This window comes from Pelobates fuscus, chromosome 5, assembly GCF_036172605.1.
Source record: "Pelobates fuscus isolate aPelFus1 chromosome 5, aPelFus1.pri, whole genome shotgun sequence".
Classification (NCBI taxonomy): Eukaryota; Metazoa; Chordata; class Amphibia; order Anura; family Pelobatidae; genus Pelobates; species Pelobates fuscus.
Window position 1 is genome coordinate 43,277,920 of NC_086321.1, and position 21,923 is coordinate 43,299,842.

The following is a 21,923-nucleotide window of genomic DNA, read 5'->3' on the forward strand; positions in this document are numbered from 1 at the left end:
AGTTATGGATGTGGTAAAAAGCTTTCGATCATGCTAAACTTATTCTGTTAATAATTATTGATCAGATCATGGCCGATTTTTCCTACTAGCCGCATGTTTACATTTAGGTTAGTCAGTCCATGAAAAGGGTGTTTTTTTTTTGTTTTTTTAAAGCTGCCTTAGACTGAATTAGTATTAATGTGCTTTTCAGCTGTATGAAAATGATCCAATAATTTTAATCTTTCTTGTGCCCCATTGTGGTTAACATGAATATGCAAAACATAACATATTTTTTTGGGCACCCCCCTACCCTTTTTTTTTTTTTTTTTACTGTTTGTTTAACCAGTGATAGTGAAAGGTCTCTAAGGAGGTCTTTTTTGGTTTGTGTAACTGGCAACATTGTTTGTTAAGTTGAGAATTATACCTTTTTGTAGGAATCAATAAAGATACATATTTCGTCAACCTGTCTTTTGTGTGTTCTGTTAGTAGTGCATTTCTTAACCCCTTAATGACACATGACATGTCATGATTCCCTTTTATTCCTGAAGTTTGGTCCTTAAGGGGTTAATCCCTTCACTATCCAGTTATTCATTGGATGAGTCTGATATGCAAATGCTGTAGGTTACCTTTGTAATGACCAGAGTGATCTAAAACATGCACGAGAGGGGCGAGGCCTGGCCGCCATGCCGACTGGAAGCATGTCGGAGGAACTCCAGACTGATTGGGCTATAAAAGCTGATTTTAGGGGTATAAGCATGTACCTCGGCACTTAAAAGCGAACATCCCCTCTTACCACAACTGTTGGTGCCGATGCAAACTCAAAACTTGAGGACCCTAGACTGACTGACCTCATTCAGTGCAGGCAGCCGTTGTTACACTAGAATATACTGCTAGGTATCTTGCAGAAAAAACGGAGCCAGGTCCGCAACCCCTTATTTTACTGCTTGACAGCAACCTTTAATTTATTATCAATACGTTGCTATGATCCAGGCAGCTTTTGTGATATTTAACTGGCTAATCGCCGTGTGTCAGAAATCTGTCTTAGCTGAACCATTATCTTTGATCTTTCTGAGGTTAAGCACCATAGAACATTACCAATTGTTGTATGTGGAGTTAACCCATGTCGTTAGTTGTACTATCATGTAGGGATTTACTTATCCATAAATCTTTTAACTATATACAGCACTGGTTTAGCAGTCGTCTTATCTCCCCCCTCTTGTTACAGCTATTAGTGATATTTTATACAGTATCACTTCTATTACTTGGGAATACACTGATGTCCAAAAACTCCCGATCTCTGGGTCTGCTGCAGCACCGACAGCCATGTGTTTGTTTTGTAGTCATTCTGGGCTCAGATTTAGCTTAGGAGCCAGATATTTTAGTGTATAAGGCTGAGTCCCTCAGGAGCCTCTGCTGCATGCGATCGGTCAGCATGGCGGCCCCGCCCCCAAACATACTTGTTAATCTTATGCACAAATAAAATAAAGAATTGAAAAATAAAACTTGTATGAGATCTGATTGGGAACTATGATTAAGTCAAGCTATTAGGTCTTCATCCATTCTACTTTGTGGACTTCATGCCCAGATATAGGAAGTGCCATTACACCAAATATCTGTTCATATGCTAAATTCCTGAGAAAGTACCATCCAGGCACGAAACGCATAACCATCTCCCTGTCCGTGTCTCTTTCCTCACTGGTGTTGCCATTATGTTTCCTGTGTGATTTATGTCCGATAGAATACAGCTTGGATTTTGAACACCTGGTTTGGTCTGAATGAGTATTTCTTTTGGTACCTGGTGGTGTAGTTCCATATGTTTTTACTGGTCAGAGAACCCACCTATCTGGAACCCATGGTAAGTATGTATGGATCTCTATTCACAACTATGTGCTTTGATTTTGGGACTGAACCTGTTCTAGTAAAATATTAATTTTACTGTAAAAATCAAAACAAGTGTGTGTGATTTGTAGAGAAGGTGCTAATGTCAAAGAGGATAAAATCCATTTCTATGTATTTTCTTGCAGTATGAACCAGATTTTACTGTAAACAGAACAATACCCTAATATAACTTTCTGTATACTTCCTGCTGGAGTTTTTAAAACTCAAGCAAAGAATCTTATAATTCAGGGCTTGACAAATCCCAGGTACCATGGCGACCAGGAAATTTGTCCTGGTGCCTGGGATTTGTGAGCCCGTTCAGCCCCAGAGCTGACTGGCTGCCTGAGAACAGAGGCAGGTGGGTGGCTGGCTCATGGAAAGCTGGGGCGGGCGGGCTCATGGAGAGCTGATGAAAGCATGCTGGCGGGCGACTGACTGAGTCCAGAGGCGGCGAGGGAAGTGTAATCTCACTGCTCTGCTCCCTTGCATGCCTTCCAGTGATGCTGGGAGCTGGAATATGATGTCACTCCGGCCCCGCATCACTAAATGGTGTGAGAGGGAGCAGAGCAGTGAGATGACAGCAGCTCCACTGGACCCCAGGGACACTGATCCACTCCAGCTTTACAAACGTAGGCTGGGTGGACACATTAACAGAAAATAAATCATTTGTGAGTGTTGCAATATCAGTGTGTATGTTAAGTGACCTGCCACCCTCCAATCACATGGGGAAAGTATTTTTACTCACCTTTTTTTCTCCATGCCATGCTGATGACACCAGCCGGCCTCATCTCCATGGCTGAGATCATCAATCTTGAAGATCTTAGCCAATCCAATACTTCCCTATTAGAAAGCACTGGGAGACTATTGTGCAAGCGTGTCAAAACTGCGCCAATCAACTTCTCCTCATAGATATGCATTGAATCAAGGCATCCCTATGGGCATGCCCCCCCCCCATAGGAGTAGGAAGGGGCAGCAAGGAGCAGGAAGGGTCAGCAAGAAGTAGGAAGGGGCAGCAAGGAGTAGGAAGGATCTGCAAGGGGCAGGAGGGGTCAGCAAGGAGCAGGAAGGGTCAGCAAGGAGTAGGAAGGGTATACAAGGGGCAGGAGGGGTCAGCAAGGAGCAGGAAGGGGCAGCAAGAAGTAGAAAGGGTCTGCAAGGAGCAGGAGGGGTCAGCAAGGGACAGCAAGGAGCAGGAGGGGACAGCAAGGGACAGCAATGAGCAGGAGGGGACAGCAAGGAGCAGGAGGGGACAGCAAAGAGCAGGAGGGGTCAGAAAGAGAAAGGAGCAGAAGGACGCAAAATAAGCAGAAAGTAGCAGAAAGGTAAAGGAGCAGAAGGAGCCAAGAAGGAGAGAAGACCGTATTAGAAGAGAAAGAAGACTGTGTCAAATGGAGAAGAAAATGAGATTGGAGCAGGAAGGACAAGTGAAGTGATCCCTCCACTTTATTCTAGACACCACATCATAAGGCTTTGGTACCTGGGCCTGGCAGGAAACTTTGGACCTTCTCATCTCCCCAGGTAAAAAACATATCAGTGTTAATGTGTTCACTTTTATTTACTGTTAGGAAACACAGAGGACCGCTAGGTAGGGGTGCCGCTGATTGGCTACAACGGTCAGCTGGCACTCTAAGCCAATCAGTAGCTCCCCATTCATAAAAACGTTAAAAAAATTATGAATCGGGAACTAGCGATTGGCTTAGAGCGTCAGCTGACCATTCTATCCAATCGGCGGCACCCATGCCTGACGTCAAGCTGCACTTCCTGACACTCCGTTTCAGAAGCCGAATACCACTGCGCGACCTTAAGATTTGGAGCTGGAGGATGCCTTTAGGGTTAAACCATTTGAGAGTGGTTTAACCCCTTAAAGGAAAGAGCGCCCAGCAATTTAAAACTTTTGAGCACAACTGTACCTGGAAAACAGCTGAATAGATTATTCATATAAATCAGAATCTTGTATCTGCGTTTTGAAATATGTATCAAACCAAAATAGTTTAGGCATTTTACCAGTATCGTTAACATTCAGAATTGTTATTTGAAATTGCATATCAACATTTTTAATGCATGACAACATCTGCCTTCCAAGCATTGCACGACGCTCAATACCTCCAACTAGGCACTCTGATATCTTCTACAGGAGTGAAATCAGCAGCCGCACTGCTACCAAACTCAAAGATCTCGGCGATCCAACGATTTAGAGTAACACAACTCACACACTACATCTCCTCAACCCCTACCCTCCTTGAAGCATACAGAAACAAAACGATTTTCAAGACCTACTGCAAAATTCGACAAACAGACACAGGTCCCCCAAGCCTAAATATCTGACACAATGGGAGGGGGAAACTTTAGATATCACTAACCGCAGAGGAACAAAAGAGATTTTTAAAAAAAGGTATTCCACACTTTCATTAGCAATGCCTCACATGAACACAACTATAAAAGGATATTGAGGTGGCGCTACATCCCGTTACACATACACCGCCTTTTCCCAACATCCAACTACCAATGTTGGCGATGCCAAGTACACACAGGCACACCGGGACACATGTGGTGGCTTTGCCAGCAAATACAAACCTTCTGGAAGAGAGTGACATAGATGATTCAGAAAATCACTGGGATCAACATCCCCATGTCCCCGAAGATCTCTCTATTCCTCCTCCTTCCTACCTCAATATCCAAATGCAAGGAAATTCTCATCTCTCACCTTCTAACAGCAGCCAACATGCTAATCCCAGTACACTGGAAAACACCAGCCATACCATCTATCAGGGAATGGATACTGAGGGTAGAAAACCTGAGACTGATGGAAGAAATTCATCTATCACTTACACGAAAATACTCACTGTACACTGAATGCTGGAACCCTTGGATCCGCTATATAAACACACACAGGGAATTAGGTGGCGGGGGACACAAATAGGCCTGCAGGAGACTAATAATCTGCAAATCATTAACACAATCTAAGACACATAGAGATCATATGCAAAATTACCTAAAAGAACCACAACCTACTGGAGGGCGTGATAGATATGAGACCCTCCTCCTAGAGGGACAGAAGGGAAGGCCCGTTAATATAGAAGACACACTGATACATAGGCAAGTGTGCCATAGGGACCCATAGATAAAAAAACATTTTCACCGGGAAACATAAACTCGACCTGCCAGAAGCATGCAGCAAATAGACGCAAGCTCTATAGTCAAAACAAATAAGAACCGGGCACAACTGTCTACTCCGGCGCAGATTATTATTAGGAAACAATGGCTATCCCAAGGAAACACCACAGTGCAAATGTCCTGAGTGTATAATATACTATGCAACATACAATCCCGAATGCTGTAGTACTGTATTGATATATAGTCAAGAATGACATGCCATCTGTATATGTCACAATGTAACTGTGAAGTTCTAATTGCTCCATACCCTGTATCGAAATTTTATTTACTTCATTGAATTGGTATTTCCTGGCCATTCATGGCAGCATCACTAATGGGTTAGCTCCGCCCCTAACAGGAACAGGACAGGAAACAATTAATCAATTAATCAACCAGACTATAGGTATAAAAGGTCCCTCCTCCTTCCAACCCACAGTCTTTTTTTCTGTCCTTGACAGGACAAACAGGAATTATACCTTTAATTTTTTTTTTTGAGGCCACCTCCCCATGTTTACCATGGGTTCCTTCCAGATAAAGTTCAGCCTCTCTTTATCTGAAGAACTCAGTAATCAGCCTGCAAGAGCAGGACTAACTGAGTTAGGGTACAAGTTAGTGTTTGTACCTCTTTAAATGGAAAGGGCTGTAAAAAGATTAAATGATGTGGGGTCGGTGTATCCTTAAAAATTCCCCTTTAAGCATCAATAACCCCCCCCCCCTCAGAATTGTGGCAGAGGAGAAGCTGGGTAAGTGACTGAATTGATCTTACCCTAAATTCTGGGGATTTGCAGTGTAGTGTTTTTTCTGTTAAACTTCATCTTGTCTCAAGCTGGTGTCTAGGATTAAAATCATGGTGTTTGGCTTGTGTTCCCCTGGAGTAGAGAGTTCGCATCTATGTCTGCTCGTTCATCTGAAGCCACTTCCGGGTTCGGCAGGCGGGGCATGCGCAGTAGCTCCGGCGTCGGGAAATTCTATTGCGCATGCGCGAACCGCCGGGGCTCTTAAAGCGATATCGCGCCAAAATTCAAAACAAACGGGAAACCATAAATAAGCGTTTTTTGGACGTTCCCAATGCCCTGGCTGATGTTTGGGAACTGTTTTGGTGTGTTTAAGGCTGCCCTAGATTGAATTTTGCTGAAGTAAGGTAAAGAATTTTCAAAAATATACGATTATAAATATGGCTCTTGTTTCTACAGCCCGAGCAATCCACAAGAGGATTCACCTAGAAAGCATAAAGAGAAAATGAATAGGTGTGTGAACTGCAATCAAATTGCACCAAGAATGTAAGCTCGTTTGAGCAGGGTCCTCTTCAACCTATTGTTCCTGTAAGTTTATTTGTAATTGTCCTATTTTTAGTTAAATCCCCCTCTCATAATATTGTAAAGCGCTACGGAATCTGTTGGCGCTATATAAATGGCAATAATAAATAAATAAATAAGTGGACGTAACTTATGTCTAGATTGTCTGACAGAAGCCGCAGAAGGAAGGGAGAGAAGAAAGTCTCCACAGACAGAATTGAAAAAATGGATTGCAGAGGCGATCGCAGAAGGGTTCAAAACCACAAGCAAGATGTCCTCATCTAAACGCCTGAGAAGAGAAGAAATCTCATCGGAGTCTAGTGATAATATGGAGATGGAGGATATGTCAGACGAAGAAGGTGAAGCTGAATATGTTTCAAAAAGTCTGGATTCTAGATCAGTTGACAAATTGATCAACATAATCAGAGAGACCCTGAGATTCCCAGAGGAAGAAACTGAAATAAAGGAATCTGATAGATATTTTGAGGATTTGAGAGCCAATAGGCCTACTTTCCCAGTACACGCTACCATTAAAGAGATAATTTCTCAAGAATGGCAAAAACCAGAAAGAAAAGCGACACTGAAAAGTAAGGTGTTCAGATTATATCCTTACGCTAAGGAAGACTGCAAAACCTGGAATTCTGTTCCCAAGATTGATGCCGCAGTCATTCATATGGCTAAGAAAACAGCCCTTCCCATTGACTCCATGGCTTATTTGAGAGAACCTATGGAGAAAAGGCTAGATGCCAGCCTGATAAAGTCGTACCTGGCCTTAGGATCAGCACTACATCCAGCAGTAGCATTAACAACATTAACAAGAGCTTTTAAGGTATGGCTAGACAACTTAGAAGAAGATATCACTAAAGGAGTTCGCAGGGAGCATCTACTGGAAGGATTGAGAGATCTGAAGCTGGCAACTGAATTTTGCTCAGAAGCATCTCTGGATGTTACCAGAATGGTGGCGAAAAGCATGGGCCTCTCTATAGCAGCAAGAAGAGCCTTATGGCTACACTCTTGGGGGGCAGACTACGCTTCAAAAGCATCCCTGTGCGCACTTCCCTTTCAAGGTGATCTCCTGTTTGGAAAGGTGTTGGATGAAGCAATACATAAGGCTGCGGATGGGAAGAAAGCGTTCCTTCCTCAAGTCAGAAAATACGGCTCTACAACATGGAAAGATAGGCGATATAAAGACCGGGCCTTTCGAGAAAGTAGAGCATATAAACCGGGGAAAGAATATTCCAGACCAAACTGGAGAAACACCCAGCAAAAATCTTCCAGAGGAAGGGGAGCTAGACAAGGTAAAAATTTCTGAACGTGTGCCGGCCCAGCCAGGAATTACAGGGGGAAGACTACATCTTTTCTATCCTGTCTGGGTCAGAAGTGTGACAGACGCCTGGGTCCTTTCAATTTTGGAAGAAGGATACAGGTTAGAATTCGAGACCATGCCAACAAAAAATGTGTTTACCCAGTCTCGGGTAGCAAAAGGAGAAAAGGAGAAAGCCATGAAAGATTGCATCTCAAAACTCCTGAAAGATCAAGTAATAGAATGCGTTCCAAAAAGAGAAAAGAAGATGGGCCACTATTCTACTGTTTTTCTAGCCCCAAAACCTCAAAAGAAGTGGAGGCTTATCCTGGACTTGAAGAAGTTGAATTTAAAACTAAAAAGAAAATCATTCAAGATGGAATCTATTTCAACGATTATTCCAAACATCAGTGCGGGGGATTGGATGACGTCAATCGATCTAAAAGATGCGTACCACCAGATCCCAATCAACATGGGGCACCGGAAGTTCCTCAGGTTTTGTGTTTTTGGAAATCACTACCAGTTCCGGGGACTCCCATTCGGATTAAGCCTGGCTCCGAGAACATTCTCAAAGGTGCTTATCGCATTAGTCGCAGTAATCAGAAAGCAAGGGATAGAGATATACCATTACTTGGACGATTTTCTGATTATAGGACCATCCAGCCATACGGTAGCACTCCACACCAAGTGGGTCGTGAATATACTCATGAAACATGGGTGGAACTAAACATGGAGAAGAGTATGATGGTTCCCTCTCAGAAGATTGTATTCCCGGGGGCTACCATAGATACAGTAATCGGGCAAGTAAATCTATCAGTGGAAAGAATGGAGAGGATTCAGACAAAGATAAGGAATCTTCGCTACAAGAGATGCATTACGGCACGGGAATTTATGAGCCTTATAGGTTCCCTTACGTCAACTATAGGCCTAGTGAAATGGGCACAGTGGAAGATGCGCCCAATCCAGATGCAGTTTCTGCAAGAATTCAAGACGCAAGAGGAAAACTGGGATCGAAATATTCCTATTTCTCGAAGAACAATAGACGACCTGACTTGGTGGGAGAATACCAAAAACCTTTCCGTGGGATTTCCCCTGGAGGATCACGGTAACGACAGACGCCAGTATAAGTGGTTGGGGTGCACACTTAGAAAGGGATTGGATTCAAGGATCCTGGACTCAGAGAGAGAGCAAGCTGCACTCAAACCTAAGGGAACTGAGAGCAATATTATATGCCCTGCTTGGGTTTCAACACGCAATATCGAATTCTTGGGTGAGGGTCCAGACGGACAACAGAGCAGTGGCCTCATATGTAAACAGACAAGGCGGTACCAAAAGCAAGGCTCTGTTACGAGAAATATCTCCATTGATGGAATTTGCTCAAGACAAACTGCAGGGCCTGAAAGCAGTATATCTACCTGGGAAAGAAAATGTTCTGGCAGACTATTTGAGCAGAACAAAAATTATGTCGGGAGAATGGCAATTAAACCCAGAGGTTTTTCAACAGATAGCATCAAGGTGGGGCACACCCCAGGTCGATTTGATGGCTTCGTTTCGGAATGCTCAAGTCCCGAAGTTTTTTTCTCTGAAGGCAGAATATCAGTCAGCAGGACAAGATGCCTTTTCCCATCATTGGGACTTCGATCTGGGGTATGCATTCCCTCCCCTGCCTATGATTCACAGGTTGTTGAGGAAGATTCGGAAGGAAAAGAAGACAGTGATTGCTATACTTCCGAGTTGGCCGAGAAGACCATGGTTTCCCCTCCTGAACAAGATGTGCGTGGGTCCTCCATGGCCTCTTCCTCTGAGAATGGACCTGTTGATACAAGGTCCAGCGGTGCATCCCAATCCGAACCAATGGAACTTGGTGGCCTGGCTCTTGAGAAGCAGAGACTTTTAGAACAAGGAGTACCAGAGCCGGTGGTGAATACTTTGCTGAAATCCAGGAAAAGTTCCACATCTGCATGCTACCACAGGATATGGGATGTGTTTCGTGTATGGGCGAATAATAAGTCCAAGAGTTTCCTACAGCCTTCGAATTTAGATGTTCTGGAGTTCCTAAACGAAGGTCTAGAAAAGGGCTTAAGCTTAAGCACTCTGAAGGTGCAGTCATCAGCTCTATCAGCCCTGTGTAACACCTCCTGGGCATTAGACCCCATCATTGCGAGGTTCTTTAAGGCAGCTATACGCATAAGACCTCCTTCTAGAAACTACGCTCCTCCTTGGGATCTTCCTTTGGTACTGGATGTGTTGTCAGAAAACCCCTTTGCTCCGTTGGATGAGTTGGGTATTATTAATCTGACGTACAAGACTTTGTTCTTGGTGGCAATCACGACAGCAAAAAGAATGTCGGAGATTCAAGCCTTCTCCAGTGACCCTGACCACGTTCAGGTCTTTCATGATAGAATTATCCTAAGACCTAGAATGGAATTCCTACCAAAGGTGGTTTCTAGCTTTCATTTGGCTCAACAAGTGGTTCTACCTTCCTTTTACCAGTACCCCTCTTCTGCGGAAGAAGTTAAGCTCCATCAGTTGGATGTGAGGGAGTGTGTCATGAAATATATTGAGGTCTCAAACAAGTTTAGAAAGTCGGAGCAATTGTTTATTATCCCGTCAGGATACAGACAAGGGGAGGCGGCATCTACGGCTACTTTGAGGCGTTGGGTTTCCTCCGGAAAAGATAAAGACGCACTCTACGAGGGCTCTGGCCACCTCCTGGGCTAATTGGGCAGAGGTTCCTTCTGATGACATATGCAGGGCAGCCACCTGGTCGTCTCCTATAACCTTCATCAAACATTACAAACTGGATGTGGTCTCTTCTTCATCATCCTTCGGTAGAGGGGTTTTGTCCTCAGTAAATCTCTCGTGAATAAATTCTCCTTTGCAGCATGATATTGGAGTCTCGTTTTTATTCACCCTCCCTTGATTGCAGAGCTTGGGTATTACCCATTAGTGATGCTGCCATGAATGGCCAGGAATATAGAAAATTTTCTCCATACTTACCGTAATTTTCTTTTCCTGGCTATAATTCATGGCAGCATCAGCAACCCTCCCAATAATTTTTTTTAAAGCTTTATACTAGACTGTGGGTTGGAAGGAGGAGGGACCTTTTATACCTATAGTCTGGTTGATTAATTGATTAATTGTTTCCTGTCCTGTTCCTGTTAGGGGCGGAGCTAACCCATTAGTGATGCTGCCATGAATTATAGCCAGGAAAAGAAAATTACGGTAAGTATGGAGAAAATTTTCTATATTTCATCTCTGAAAAAAAAAACTAAATATTAAAAAAAAAAAAAAAAATTGTTTACTGCAGAAAGGATTTATTAAAGGCTGGTGACATTGTTTTTACCAGGCTAGTGAAAATATTGCATAGTAACATAAAGCGATATTGTGAATTTTGATTGCCACTTAGCAATAAATTCTAGGGTAGTTAATGTGATTATAAATAGTGGAATTCTTTGTTCTGGATGGCGAGGCTGTAATGGTTAATGACCAGCACTGAGGTAGTTATTTGATGCTTGATAAAAGAAAAGGTTGTCAGGTGTTGTTTGCATTCAGATTTGTTTAACCAATTTGCATTATTTTATTCCATTGCCATATTTCATTATCTTGTTCATTTTTTTCCATCACGCATGATTATTATTTTTATGTCACAATTTGTTTTACCTGTTGTGATATTTCTTTTTTTATTCTTTATGTAAGAATTCGACTGTCAGAGAACAAACATACAATAACCTGTGCTCGCAGGCAATGTTTCAGAAGACAATAATGCATAAATGCAAAACACGATAAAAGTACAAATAAACTGAAATAGCATTTCACAAAAAAAAAAAATATTTCCCCAACAGATTTGAGGGATTCCCTGCTCTCGTGCGTTCGCCTATGTTCGGGGAACTTTCCCCGAACATAGACATGTGCACCAGAGCAGGCAATCCCCATGACAGTTCGCATGTGAGCCGTCATAAAACAGGTACCTAGTACGTCCGTGGTCGTTAAGGGTATATACACATAGATATATATATATATATATATAAAATGTAATTCTAAGTGTATTTTGATATAAATATATTAATATCAAAATACAGTTAGAATAAAATTACATATAGCATTTTAAAATATGTTTACAGTTTATTTGTAAATTATTTTTACAATATATACACAATATATAGTCACACACACGTGATAATATTCCATATTAATTAAGAATGATTGATCACTATTGAGCAAATCAAACTATTATAGATAGTCAAGATGGCGCTGGTACACAGTACTGAAAATGTTAATAACCACAAAACACAGTACTCATGCATAGCTTCACGAGATAGTTATGAGAACAGAGCTAGCTTTTTAGATAGTTATGAGAATAGAGATAATTAACCGCACAGATCTGGCATGGCGTTGTTGTGGGACTTGGAGTCAGGCCAACTGCAGGTCCCATCCAACGTTTTTTGCAAGGTCTTTGCTGGGCTGCACTGATAAGAAGATTTGGTGAAAAAAGTACAGACTATTACGCCCATTGATTATTAATAACATAAAAAAACGAGAGAATTTGGCACTCATTGGAGTACTACCCACCTGTAAAAGCGGATTTCCCAGTAAGAGAGGGTCTCCTTCAAGCCAGACTGCTAGAAGTTCTCTCTTGTGTATAGTAGTGCAGCAAGTCTCTCTCTTATGTTGATATATTAAGCTGTTTTTATTGAGCGTTTTTTTTATTAAGCCGTTTCTTTAAACTGAATGATTATTAATTAAGTCTTTGTTTGTCAATAAAGTTTGTATTGATTATTTACAAGTACTTGAGTTCAGTGTCTTTCCCTGTCTCAAAATATTAAATTCACTCATCCCTAGTAGGGTTTTGGTGCCCACCACTATCTTTAAAAAACCCTAGGGTAATTGATTATTGCTTTTTGACATGAATTTAATAATTAGGCACAACATTTTGGCGTCACAGAGAGGATGAGTGGAAATTGAGTTGAGGATTGTGAAATATAGTTGGCTAGGGAGGTGCTAGCATTTTAAAGATAAGAAAATTGTGTTTTGAAATAAGGGACTGTTCATGTAGATTTTCAGTGAAAGTGAAACTAACATTGTACGAGGTTTCATTTCTACTGCATCACGAGCAAAAAAGGAGCCATTTTAAAACGCTGTCAGTTTCTTCCGAGTGCTGCAGTAAATATACTACAGAGATTTTAAGATCAGATAACAATCATTACGGTTTCTAGAGATCCTTTGAACATTGTGTAAACTTAAAAAAAAAATTGCATGACGTTGCAAGAGCAAGATTGAGAAGTGTAGACTTGAACAGGCTAGCGTCCTGAATAAGGCTGAATTGCTGCTAACTCAATAAGCTCAATACCAGGTATTGAGATAAGGTCACCAATACCACAAGATTGTTTGGGGTGATTTTGACACGAATGGGTGATTGTGCTTGGTCAGTAACAGTGCACCTACGCGCCTTAACAGGTGCTGGAAGCCAGTGCTGACTGGGGAAGTGGATGAAACGGCTGTCACTGAATGTGTGAGATTGTTGGCCAGATCATAGACGCCCCTATACACTACATGGAGTGTGTAGAAAGCCAGTGTGGTCGGGGAGCGCACACCTGCAGCCCGAATAGTCGCCTGGGCAGGCTTGAGTGAAGAATAAGACAATAAGCCAGACACCAGGTGTCTGGATTAGTACACATTAAAGTGAAATTAAATAAACACATAGAACACAAATCCCCAAGGAGTGCAAGTTTAAAAAACAAAAAAACCCATAAGACATCTGCACAATGTTTAAAAAGAATAAGAAACAGGGTGATGGCACCATCATTCCCGGTTGGGAAGATGAGCCATATGCATTGATTGCCAGTGAATGGGCTTGTTCAACTGGTAAATGTGACTATGAATGTGAAAAAAGTGAAATGCCTACTAACCTTCTTGCTTGTCTGAGAGAGATTCTGAAAGATAAGTGGCAGAAAATAGGTTGGATAATACTTACTGTATATAGACAGACACTCAAGGATAAATGTCAGATGGAAAAAATCTGAAAAAATCTGTGATGACGGTAACTAGGGTCAAGGGAAAGGTTGGGAGTCATAAGATTAGCAAGAGGAAGATGCAGGTGTGTTTAGCACAACTAGGACCCGATTGGGATCCTGAAATTTGGGATGGCAACATCTGGAGCTCAGATGAGGAGTCTGAAGGGGTAAATGCTTTGCCTGTGGTCAGAAGAAAATTGGAGTACACTGACCTGGGGCAAGTTAGCAGAACCTCCATGGAAGACTATATACAGCAAGAGATGGCTGATATTCTTTCAACCTTCAGACAGCGGTCAAAGGAACCACTGGATGAGTGGGTTGTCAGACTAGCTGAAACAGGGGCAGGAGGCATTAATATTGATGCCATGCACTCAGCAAAATTGGCTACTATCTCAGAGGATGAGAATGTCAGGAGGATGTTGTTAAAGTAAACGGAACTCCCGCAGTAGATGGGAATCCGGCTTCACTCACTCTCCTGGAGCTTGTCCAGATAGGGTTAAAATTGCGGTATCCATCTGTCAGTGACTGGCCAGATAATGACAAACCATGGTACGGGCTGACAGATGCAGTGAGGAAACAAACAGGAGATGGTCAGACAGGCTATCCAGAATTCACAACAACTGGTTAGACTGATGAAAATGCCTATGACAATTCAAATGAGAAATAGGATCATAAAAACTGCCCCTCCAGCATATAAGCAGGCGATAATGATACTGCTTATAAATCAAACCGGAAACACATTGCAATTGGTTACTGAGGCCATTATGCAATTAGGAGAATTGGGAAAATGGTCATCCCAGAACCCTGGTGAGGGAGGCTTCCCAAGACCAGGTTCATTAACATTATGTCAGGGTACCTGTGGTCTCTACCTCCGAAAGAGGTAGAGACTTAGCTGTTCCTCTATCCAGACGGTCTGATGGCTCCCTTCCCCGCGGTCTATCCGGTCATGCTAGGCCGGCCGCGAGGGAGTGACTGCCTTTTACAGCATCTAGGCAGGAAGTAGTCATCAGGACACTCCTCCGGAACGACCTGTCAGTCAATTGCTGCAGGACCAATCAAGACGCCTCGGAGGCGTGGTTACTGCTCTGAACAGGGTATTTAACTGAGCTTCTTTCATTAGCTCATTGCCCTGTCGTGGTTCTAGCTTGTTCTAGTCACTCAGTGCTTGTGTATTCTATTTTCCCTTTTGGTTTTGACCCGGCTTGTTTACCTTACTCTGCTTATCTCTGTTACCCTTGATTCGGCTTGTCTCTCGCTTACCTGTCTTCTGTTACCCTCGACCTCGGCTTGTCTTTGACCATTCTATACAGTGCTACTTACGTTAGTCCGGCCATTCTAAGGTCCGGTATACGTATCTGGCTACTGTTTGTACTCTGCGTGTTGGATCCCTGTCCCGATCCTGACACATTAGGACCATCTGGAACACCAAAGGATGGGAATACTGAAAACGGGGTAAGTAGAAAAGAAATGTTCTTGGCTCTCCTCAGAGATTGGGGGTAAGTAAAGACGATATTGATGGGGTAGATACTCCCACTCTCTGGAGATTATACAAGAAAATGGGACTTCATAAGAAAGGAGTCAAGGTAAATAATCTTTGGATAGATGCTCCAACACTTTAGGGATGGCCAGATAAAGTACCATCCTTTCCCCAGGTGAAGGAACCACCAAAGCTGCCTGCTTTGATTCCTACAGCACCTCTCTTGCCAGGTGGAGGAGAGGTAGTTAGCTTTCCAGGGAAATTTGGGGAGGAATTGGACAAACGTTTTAAAAAGTTTGGTGAAATTAGCAAGCATGTGCAATACTTGTTGGAAAGGATGGAGGCAAGTGGGGAAAGGAAGGTGAGTTTATTGTACCCCAATTTAGAGGAAGCTAGTCAATGTATCTTGAAGTACGCACCTGCTTAATTAAACTAACTACACATGTTCAATTTACCTGTTTCAATGTTAACGCCTCTGCCTAGGCGACCATATGCTTTTACAATACCATGTTTGAATTCCACAAATACAATGTGATGACAATAAAAAACGATTTAAAACAATTTAGAGGAAGTAGCACACAAAAAAATGCCTAAGCTGGGAGACCTGGATTTGATAGATCTAGAAGCTAGGGGCTTTTTTCTCATGCTAGAGCTCTTCGGCAGAGCTCTGCGCAGGGTCTGCCCTGGAAGAGCATTGAACCAACATGCTCACTTTGAGAGGGGGCGTGTTTGTGCCCCGCCCCCTTCTTAGTGGGCCGCTGTGATAAAAAAAAAAGCCGGGACGAATTTTTTTCCCAGTCCGACCCAGGCTCCAGCACAGATTCCATCTCAATTATATATTTTTTATCATGTTTTTGGGACACTTTCTCTACAGTCACCTCCCCTGAAGCTTGTTCATATTTTATTTAATCTCCTCATAGATTTTTGTTCTTTGTCCAAAGAAATGTGTCTAGAATGTTCATTACAATCAGAAATATAAGTGGAAATGTGAAAATCAGACAGACTGTGCAGTATCCATTGGTCATTGCTGAACATTTAAATTTTTATCTCTGCCATCAGCATATGCACGGTTATCATGGCGTGTTAAGTGACAATGCTGGCAGTTTGTTATGAACTGACCGTGTGGGACCAGTTCCTGTACTGGAACAGTCAGTCACATTGACCTCAAACTCAAAGTTTTCATTTGCCTCCATAAGATCCTTTGTTTTCCTAATTTCATCCAGTTTAATAAGTCCAGCATTGATCTGTGGCTGCAGAGCCTTAAGAATTATCTCCAGCTGTTTCTGTTCCTTTAGGACTTCTTTAGTCAGTTTCAGACTTTTGGTTTATATCGTGTTCAGTGATGTAAAGAATCTTTCCATGTTGTCAGCACCCATTCTCCAAAACATCTCATTAACACTAATGGAACTTGAATGATTTTTGGCAAATAATGCTGAATTATTAAATTTGAAGTGAACAGGATCGCCAATACAATCCAGAGAGAAGGGAAAATTAGCTCTTTTAATAGCTTGTAGCACTAGAGGTCTCGCTCCATCACAGAAGTTGATGAGAATAAATATATTGCGTTTTCCAAAAAGAGAAAACATTAAATGAAAAATGTATTCCTGGGTGGGAGTTAGTCGAACTAAAGAAGCCTGAACTACAAGGCAGACGGCATCGATCGGGAAGACCTTGTGGATGGCGTTAATGATCGTTTTGCCCTGGTCTATTCTTCGGGTTTCACCAAATTCTGGGGTGTCTATCAAGGTGAGAGAATAAGGGATCTTATAGCCACTTTCATGATTCATCTGGTAGGCATATACTTTGTCAGTTCGACTGTTAACTTTAAAAGCATTTGTAAACTCTTCTACCAGTTTAAATCTAAAATCATCTTTCCAATCCACACCAAGGATGTAGTTGGCCATTCCATTGATAAGGGTGGTTTTTCCTGAGCCAGAGTCTCCTACTACTAATATCACTTTATTTGTCTTTGCAGGATTTTCTTTCCCCATGCTATATTTTTCGTATCCACAGTCAGATCGATCCATCTTCAGCAGATGGATAGAGGGGTTCTTTCCAGTTAAATAACTGCTGTCCTTGAGTAGTTGATATTTAATGTCAGAAGATTCTTTTTCTGCAGTTAAAGTTAGAATCTCATCACTTGGAGCGCTAATCCCATGATCTCCACAGATGGCCAAAACACGGATTTTATATGATGTCTTAGTGTTCAACCCATCAATGACGCAGTGCCCTGTTTTCTTCCCTGTCTTTTTTTCTATCCAGGTAATATTATCGTGTTGGAGCCGCTGTTTGTATTCAACTTTAAACTCTGTTATTGTGACTTCTTTTCCAATGACACTGGGTATTTGCCAATGTAAATGGAGACAAGTTGAGCCAGCAGTACATTGTATGGCCTCCGGAGGACTGGTTGGAAGGGTCTTTCCTACTGTAATATCACTGACTGCACCAAGTCCTACTTTACACATCGCAGAGTATCTGAACTGATAGGTTTCATTTGGTTGCAAACCATTGTAATTTATTTCTTGATCATTGTTCTCTGTTGTATAATTTTTCCAGCTTTCTTCTTCTAAGATTCTGTACTCGATCTTGTACCCTATTATAAAATCTTTCCCAAAGTCTGAAGGCTCTAAGGTAAGCTTTGCCCCATTATGAGTTGTGCATATAATAGGAGGAGAAGGTTTACCTGGGGGCAAGAATCTATCGCTCACCAAATCTCCAAATTCATATAGATAGATAGAAACTCCAGGGTTCTCTGGGTCTTTGGTACATGAAATAATGAACTGAGTGTCCTCTCTGGGATCATTGGTCTGTGTGAACTCTTGAAAAGCTTTCACATATTTTCTTGCATTTTTAATGACGCCTGTGTTCTTGAACCATGCTTTGACCTTGTCTGGCTGATAGATTGTGTTGCTTGAGTTCTCCATAATTTGCAGCCAGTAAGTCATTTCAGAAAGATAAGTTTCTTCTTCATTTAATGAAGTGAAATTATAGCAAACTATAAAATCAATTCTGGGATCTGTTATAACTTGATTTAGTTCCGGTTCAGATGGTAGAACTTTAATAGGTTTCAAAACGTCCAGATGGGAACTGACTATATCCATCTCCTGCTTTTTTTTGCTCAAATATTCTTCAATATGGAACTTCCCAAATGGTGACTGTTCAATTGCTGTTAAAATGTCCACTAATGCCCCCTCCTCTATCCCTTTACCTCGAATGGAGGGCAGGGTTTGTGCAAGTTGCTTCTGTAACACAAGTGTAAATTTCTCACAATTTTCTCTAAAATTACTTATTGTTCTCTTGATTTCGGGGAAGATCTCGGCAGCTCGATGTTTCATCAGATCGTTGCATTGCGTGTTCACCTCTACCATTTGCTGGATGATACTTTCGGATTTAAAAACAAGTGTCTGACTAATCTCTCGAACTAACTTGGCGGCTCTGTTGTCCAGTTTACTTAGAGGATACAGCCAGACTTTCATTGCCACAGCTTTCTCCCCATTGTATCCGAGCAGCTTTGGCAGGCTGGCATAAATATTAATGGCATCCTCATAATTCACTGGATTTCTGTCAAGAGCAAAATCCCCATGAAATGTACAGCTGAAGCGATCCACACTTTCTTTTTCTTTGTCAGTTATTGCCAGCTTTCCATTTCCTTCAATTGAAATTCTGGGTAGTTTTTTGATCATCACCTGGAGATTTCCTTGAATTTCCTGTGTATTTTCTGATGTGGACACTTCACGGTCGAAGATAAAGAAAGCCTGAGCTCCATATAAAATGCCGGTAACTACGTGGGTGGTGGTTCCATCATCTAAAAGTTCAGGATAGGTCATATTTTGGACACCTAAATGGTCCATCGACAACTGTTCAAATCTGGTGGTTCTAAAATATTTAAAAGTGACTCTGGCTTGATGACTTGATGTCTTTCTATCATTCAGGTAAGTAGCAGATCCACCAACCTGTACCATGCCACTGAGGAAACTGGCTTTTAATGATGCTGAGATGTTCAATGCTGAGGCTTTATCAGAAATCGTATCTGATGCTATCAGCTCAAATGACGTATTGTCTTGAGATTTTGACTCCACATTTGTTTTGAGTGTATCTCGGTTCCACAAAGTGACACCTGTATAAAAAAAACCCAAACAAACATATTAATCTACATATTCAAGTATACAACACCATCTTCAGAAATGCATAAAATATATTTTCTAATAGGTGATACTTGTCCTAATTTAGTTATTAACAGTGTTATTAATATTATTACTTTCTAAAAACCTCAACAAGTTTCCCAGAATTAATTCCAGTTCATGTGATGAATTACAATAAATGTTCAATCATTTTTTTCATTGATCATACAGAGCCTAGTCACCCTCTGAAATATCTGTTTACAGAATGAGGTCACTGCTGGTTTCAGGGAATGATCCAGAGCAAAAACACGAGAGGGCACTGAGATTGTTTTTAAAAGTTGTTATCTTAGTAAATACACTTTGTACCGCTGTCTGACCCCCCACCCCCTTTCAATACAGGAACATAGTAGCTGTACAGGCAATGTGCTAACTCATTCTTAAACCCAGTGTCTTCCAGCCATCACAGGCGCTGTAAGAGATTTTCATTTTCAGAGTCAATATTATCTTAAACAAATAATAAAAATTCTCTATATATAGTACATTTCAATTGATGGATATAACATGACAAAATCGTGAAATGTCCGGGGCAGGTGGGGGGGCTACTTACAAGCAACAAAGTATATAATAAGAAGGTATATGTTGTTGGGTGATAAATACCGGGGATAAGTTTATCTTCACGGCAATCGTACATCATTCCAAGGGAGAATGGACGTCCCAGTGATGGAATCTCAATCGCCGTCATATCACTGGTTCAAACAAACTATCCCCACTCCAATTCTTCACTGAATGATGATAGGTTCTATACAGCACTAAAGACAAAAGACAGACAGGACTTACAACACAACACAATTGCTAGTGGTGATGTTTAAGATAGAGGAGCATTAAACTCCACCTCTATCTCTGTAAAACCATCATGGTCACAAATGTTGCAACAATTGACTTCCCATAGATACAGGTATCAACGTCTCAAAGGTACTTAAACATGGCAACATGAAGAAAAATGAACATCATCAATAGTGGCAAATCAGAAGGTGTGCTCCTTTTCAATATGAACTAACACAAGTGCTGCACACAGTGTTTACATTAAAAAGACTGCAGAGACAGGCTATAGACACCAAAACCACTACATTAAGCTGCAGTGGTTCTGGGGAATATAGAGTCCCTTTAATGTGAGGTAAATTAGAGATCAGTGTCACTAATAATATACTAGATTGCCTACTTACAACCAGATGAAGATGGTGATGGGCTCTGGCTGCTGTCTGGCTCCACTGGTCTGCTGAAGAACAGGATCTCTGGAAGCTGTTTGTAACTGTGGTCACAAAATTCAATGTTCTAGGACAGTGATGGCGAACCTATGGCACGCGTGCCACAGGTGGCACGCCGGGCCCTTTTTGTGGGCACGCGGCCATAGGTTCGCCATTAACCCCTTAATGACACAACTTCTGGAATAAAAGGGAATCATGACGGAATATATCCGTCGTCTGTCCTTAAGGGGTTAATGCAGAGTAGGCACCTGCCTGCCCAAAACGGCAGGCGCCTACTCTGCTTCCGGTTCGGGAGGCAGGGGAGGGATCTTTGAAGCAGCTCCCCTGTCCTCCCGCGAGCAAGCTGTGTGGAGCGTTGCCGCGCGTTACCATGGCAACGCTCCACACAGCATTGCGCAGGAGGACAGGGGAGCTGCTTCAAAGATCCCTCCCCTGCCTCCCAAACCGGAAGCAGTACTTGCCACCACCGGACCACCAGGGATGACTGTGTCCCCCCCCCTCCTTCATTCATTAAAGGTAAGAAAGGGGGGAGGGGGGAAGATAATGATTTAATATACTTTTAAAAAAAAAAACATTTACCCCCCCACACACACAGCACCCCTACCCCCCAGCAGTACCCCTACCCCCCAGCAGTACCACTACCCCCCCCACACACAGCACCCCTACCCCCCAGCAGTACCACTACCCCCCCACACACAGCACCCCTACCCCCCAGCAGTACCACTACTCCCCACACACAGCACCCCTACCCCCCAGCAGTACCCCTATCCCCCACACACAGCACCCCTACCCCCCAGCAGTACCCCTACACACACACAGCACCCATACCCCCACACACAGTACCCCTACCCCCCACACACAGTACCCCTACCCCCACACACAGCACCCCTACCCCCACACACAGCACCCCTACCCCCACACATTACCCCTGTAACGGATCGCCTGGCACCCCGACTGGGTACCTCCGTTAATGGATGCTCCTAGCATTTCCTGAGGACTCCAAGCACTGCAGCAGACACCACAACCACCGAATCAGAGAAGCGTATAAATCCTCTCAAGCATATGAATGCTGTAGACAGTTGAATAGGAAACCATACGAATAGGTTTACACTCCTAGCAGTCAAACTGGAACAGCATACAATAAATCCTCCCCCAATAATGAGACGACACTTCACTTTGAGGGTTAAGCAGGAACTCTGGACTGGCACATTCAGCCTGGCTTTTATTACAAGAGTACACATACAGGCCACACCCAGGGGGTGGTATAAAATAACCAATGACATAGATGTTACCTCCCACACATCCCCTCCCCTTAGTGTGACACATAATCCCATTATGCATACAGTTTAAAATATACTTTTTGCACAATATTTATAACTTCAAAACCATACATCACATTCACACAAAATTACATATCCACAATCAATCCATTCAGGGG

At 42.4% G+C, this 21,923-nt stretch overlaps 1 protein-coding gene across 1 annotated transcript; it reads right to left on the reverse strand.

Moving 5' to 3' along the window:
* Positions 1–16,172: 16,172 nt before the first annotated feature.
* LOC134612002 (stonustoxin subunit beta-like) lies at positions 16,173–19,962 on the reverse strand. The gene is made up of 3 exons (XM_063456384.1): positions 19,878–19,962; positions 16,486–19,216; positions 16,173–16,416 (listed from the first exon to the last, which is right to left on the reverse strand). Exons 1-3 carry the CDS (start codon positions 19,960–19,962, stop codon positions 16,173–16,175), a joined length of 3,060 nt encoding a protein of 1,019 aa, XP_063312454.1.
* Between the last annotated feature and the right edge of the window lie 1,961 nt (positions 19,963–21,923).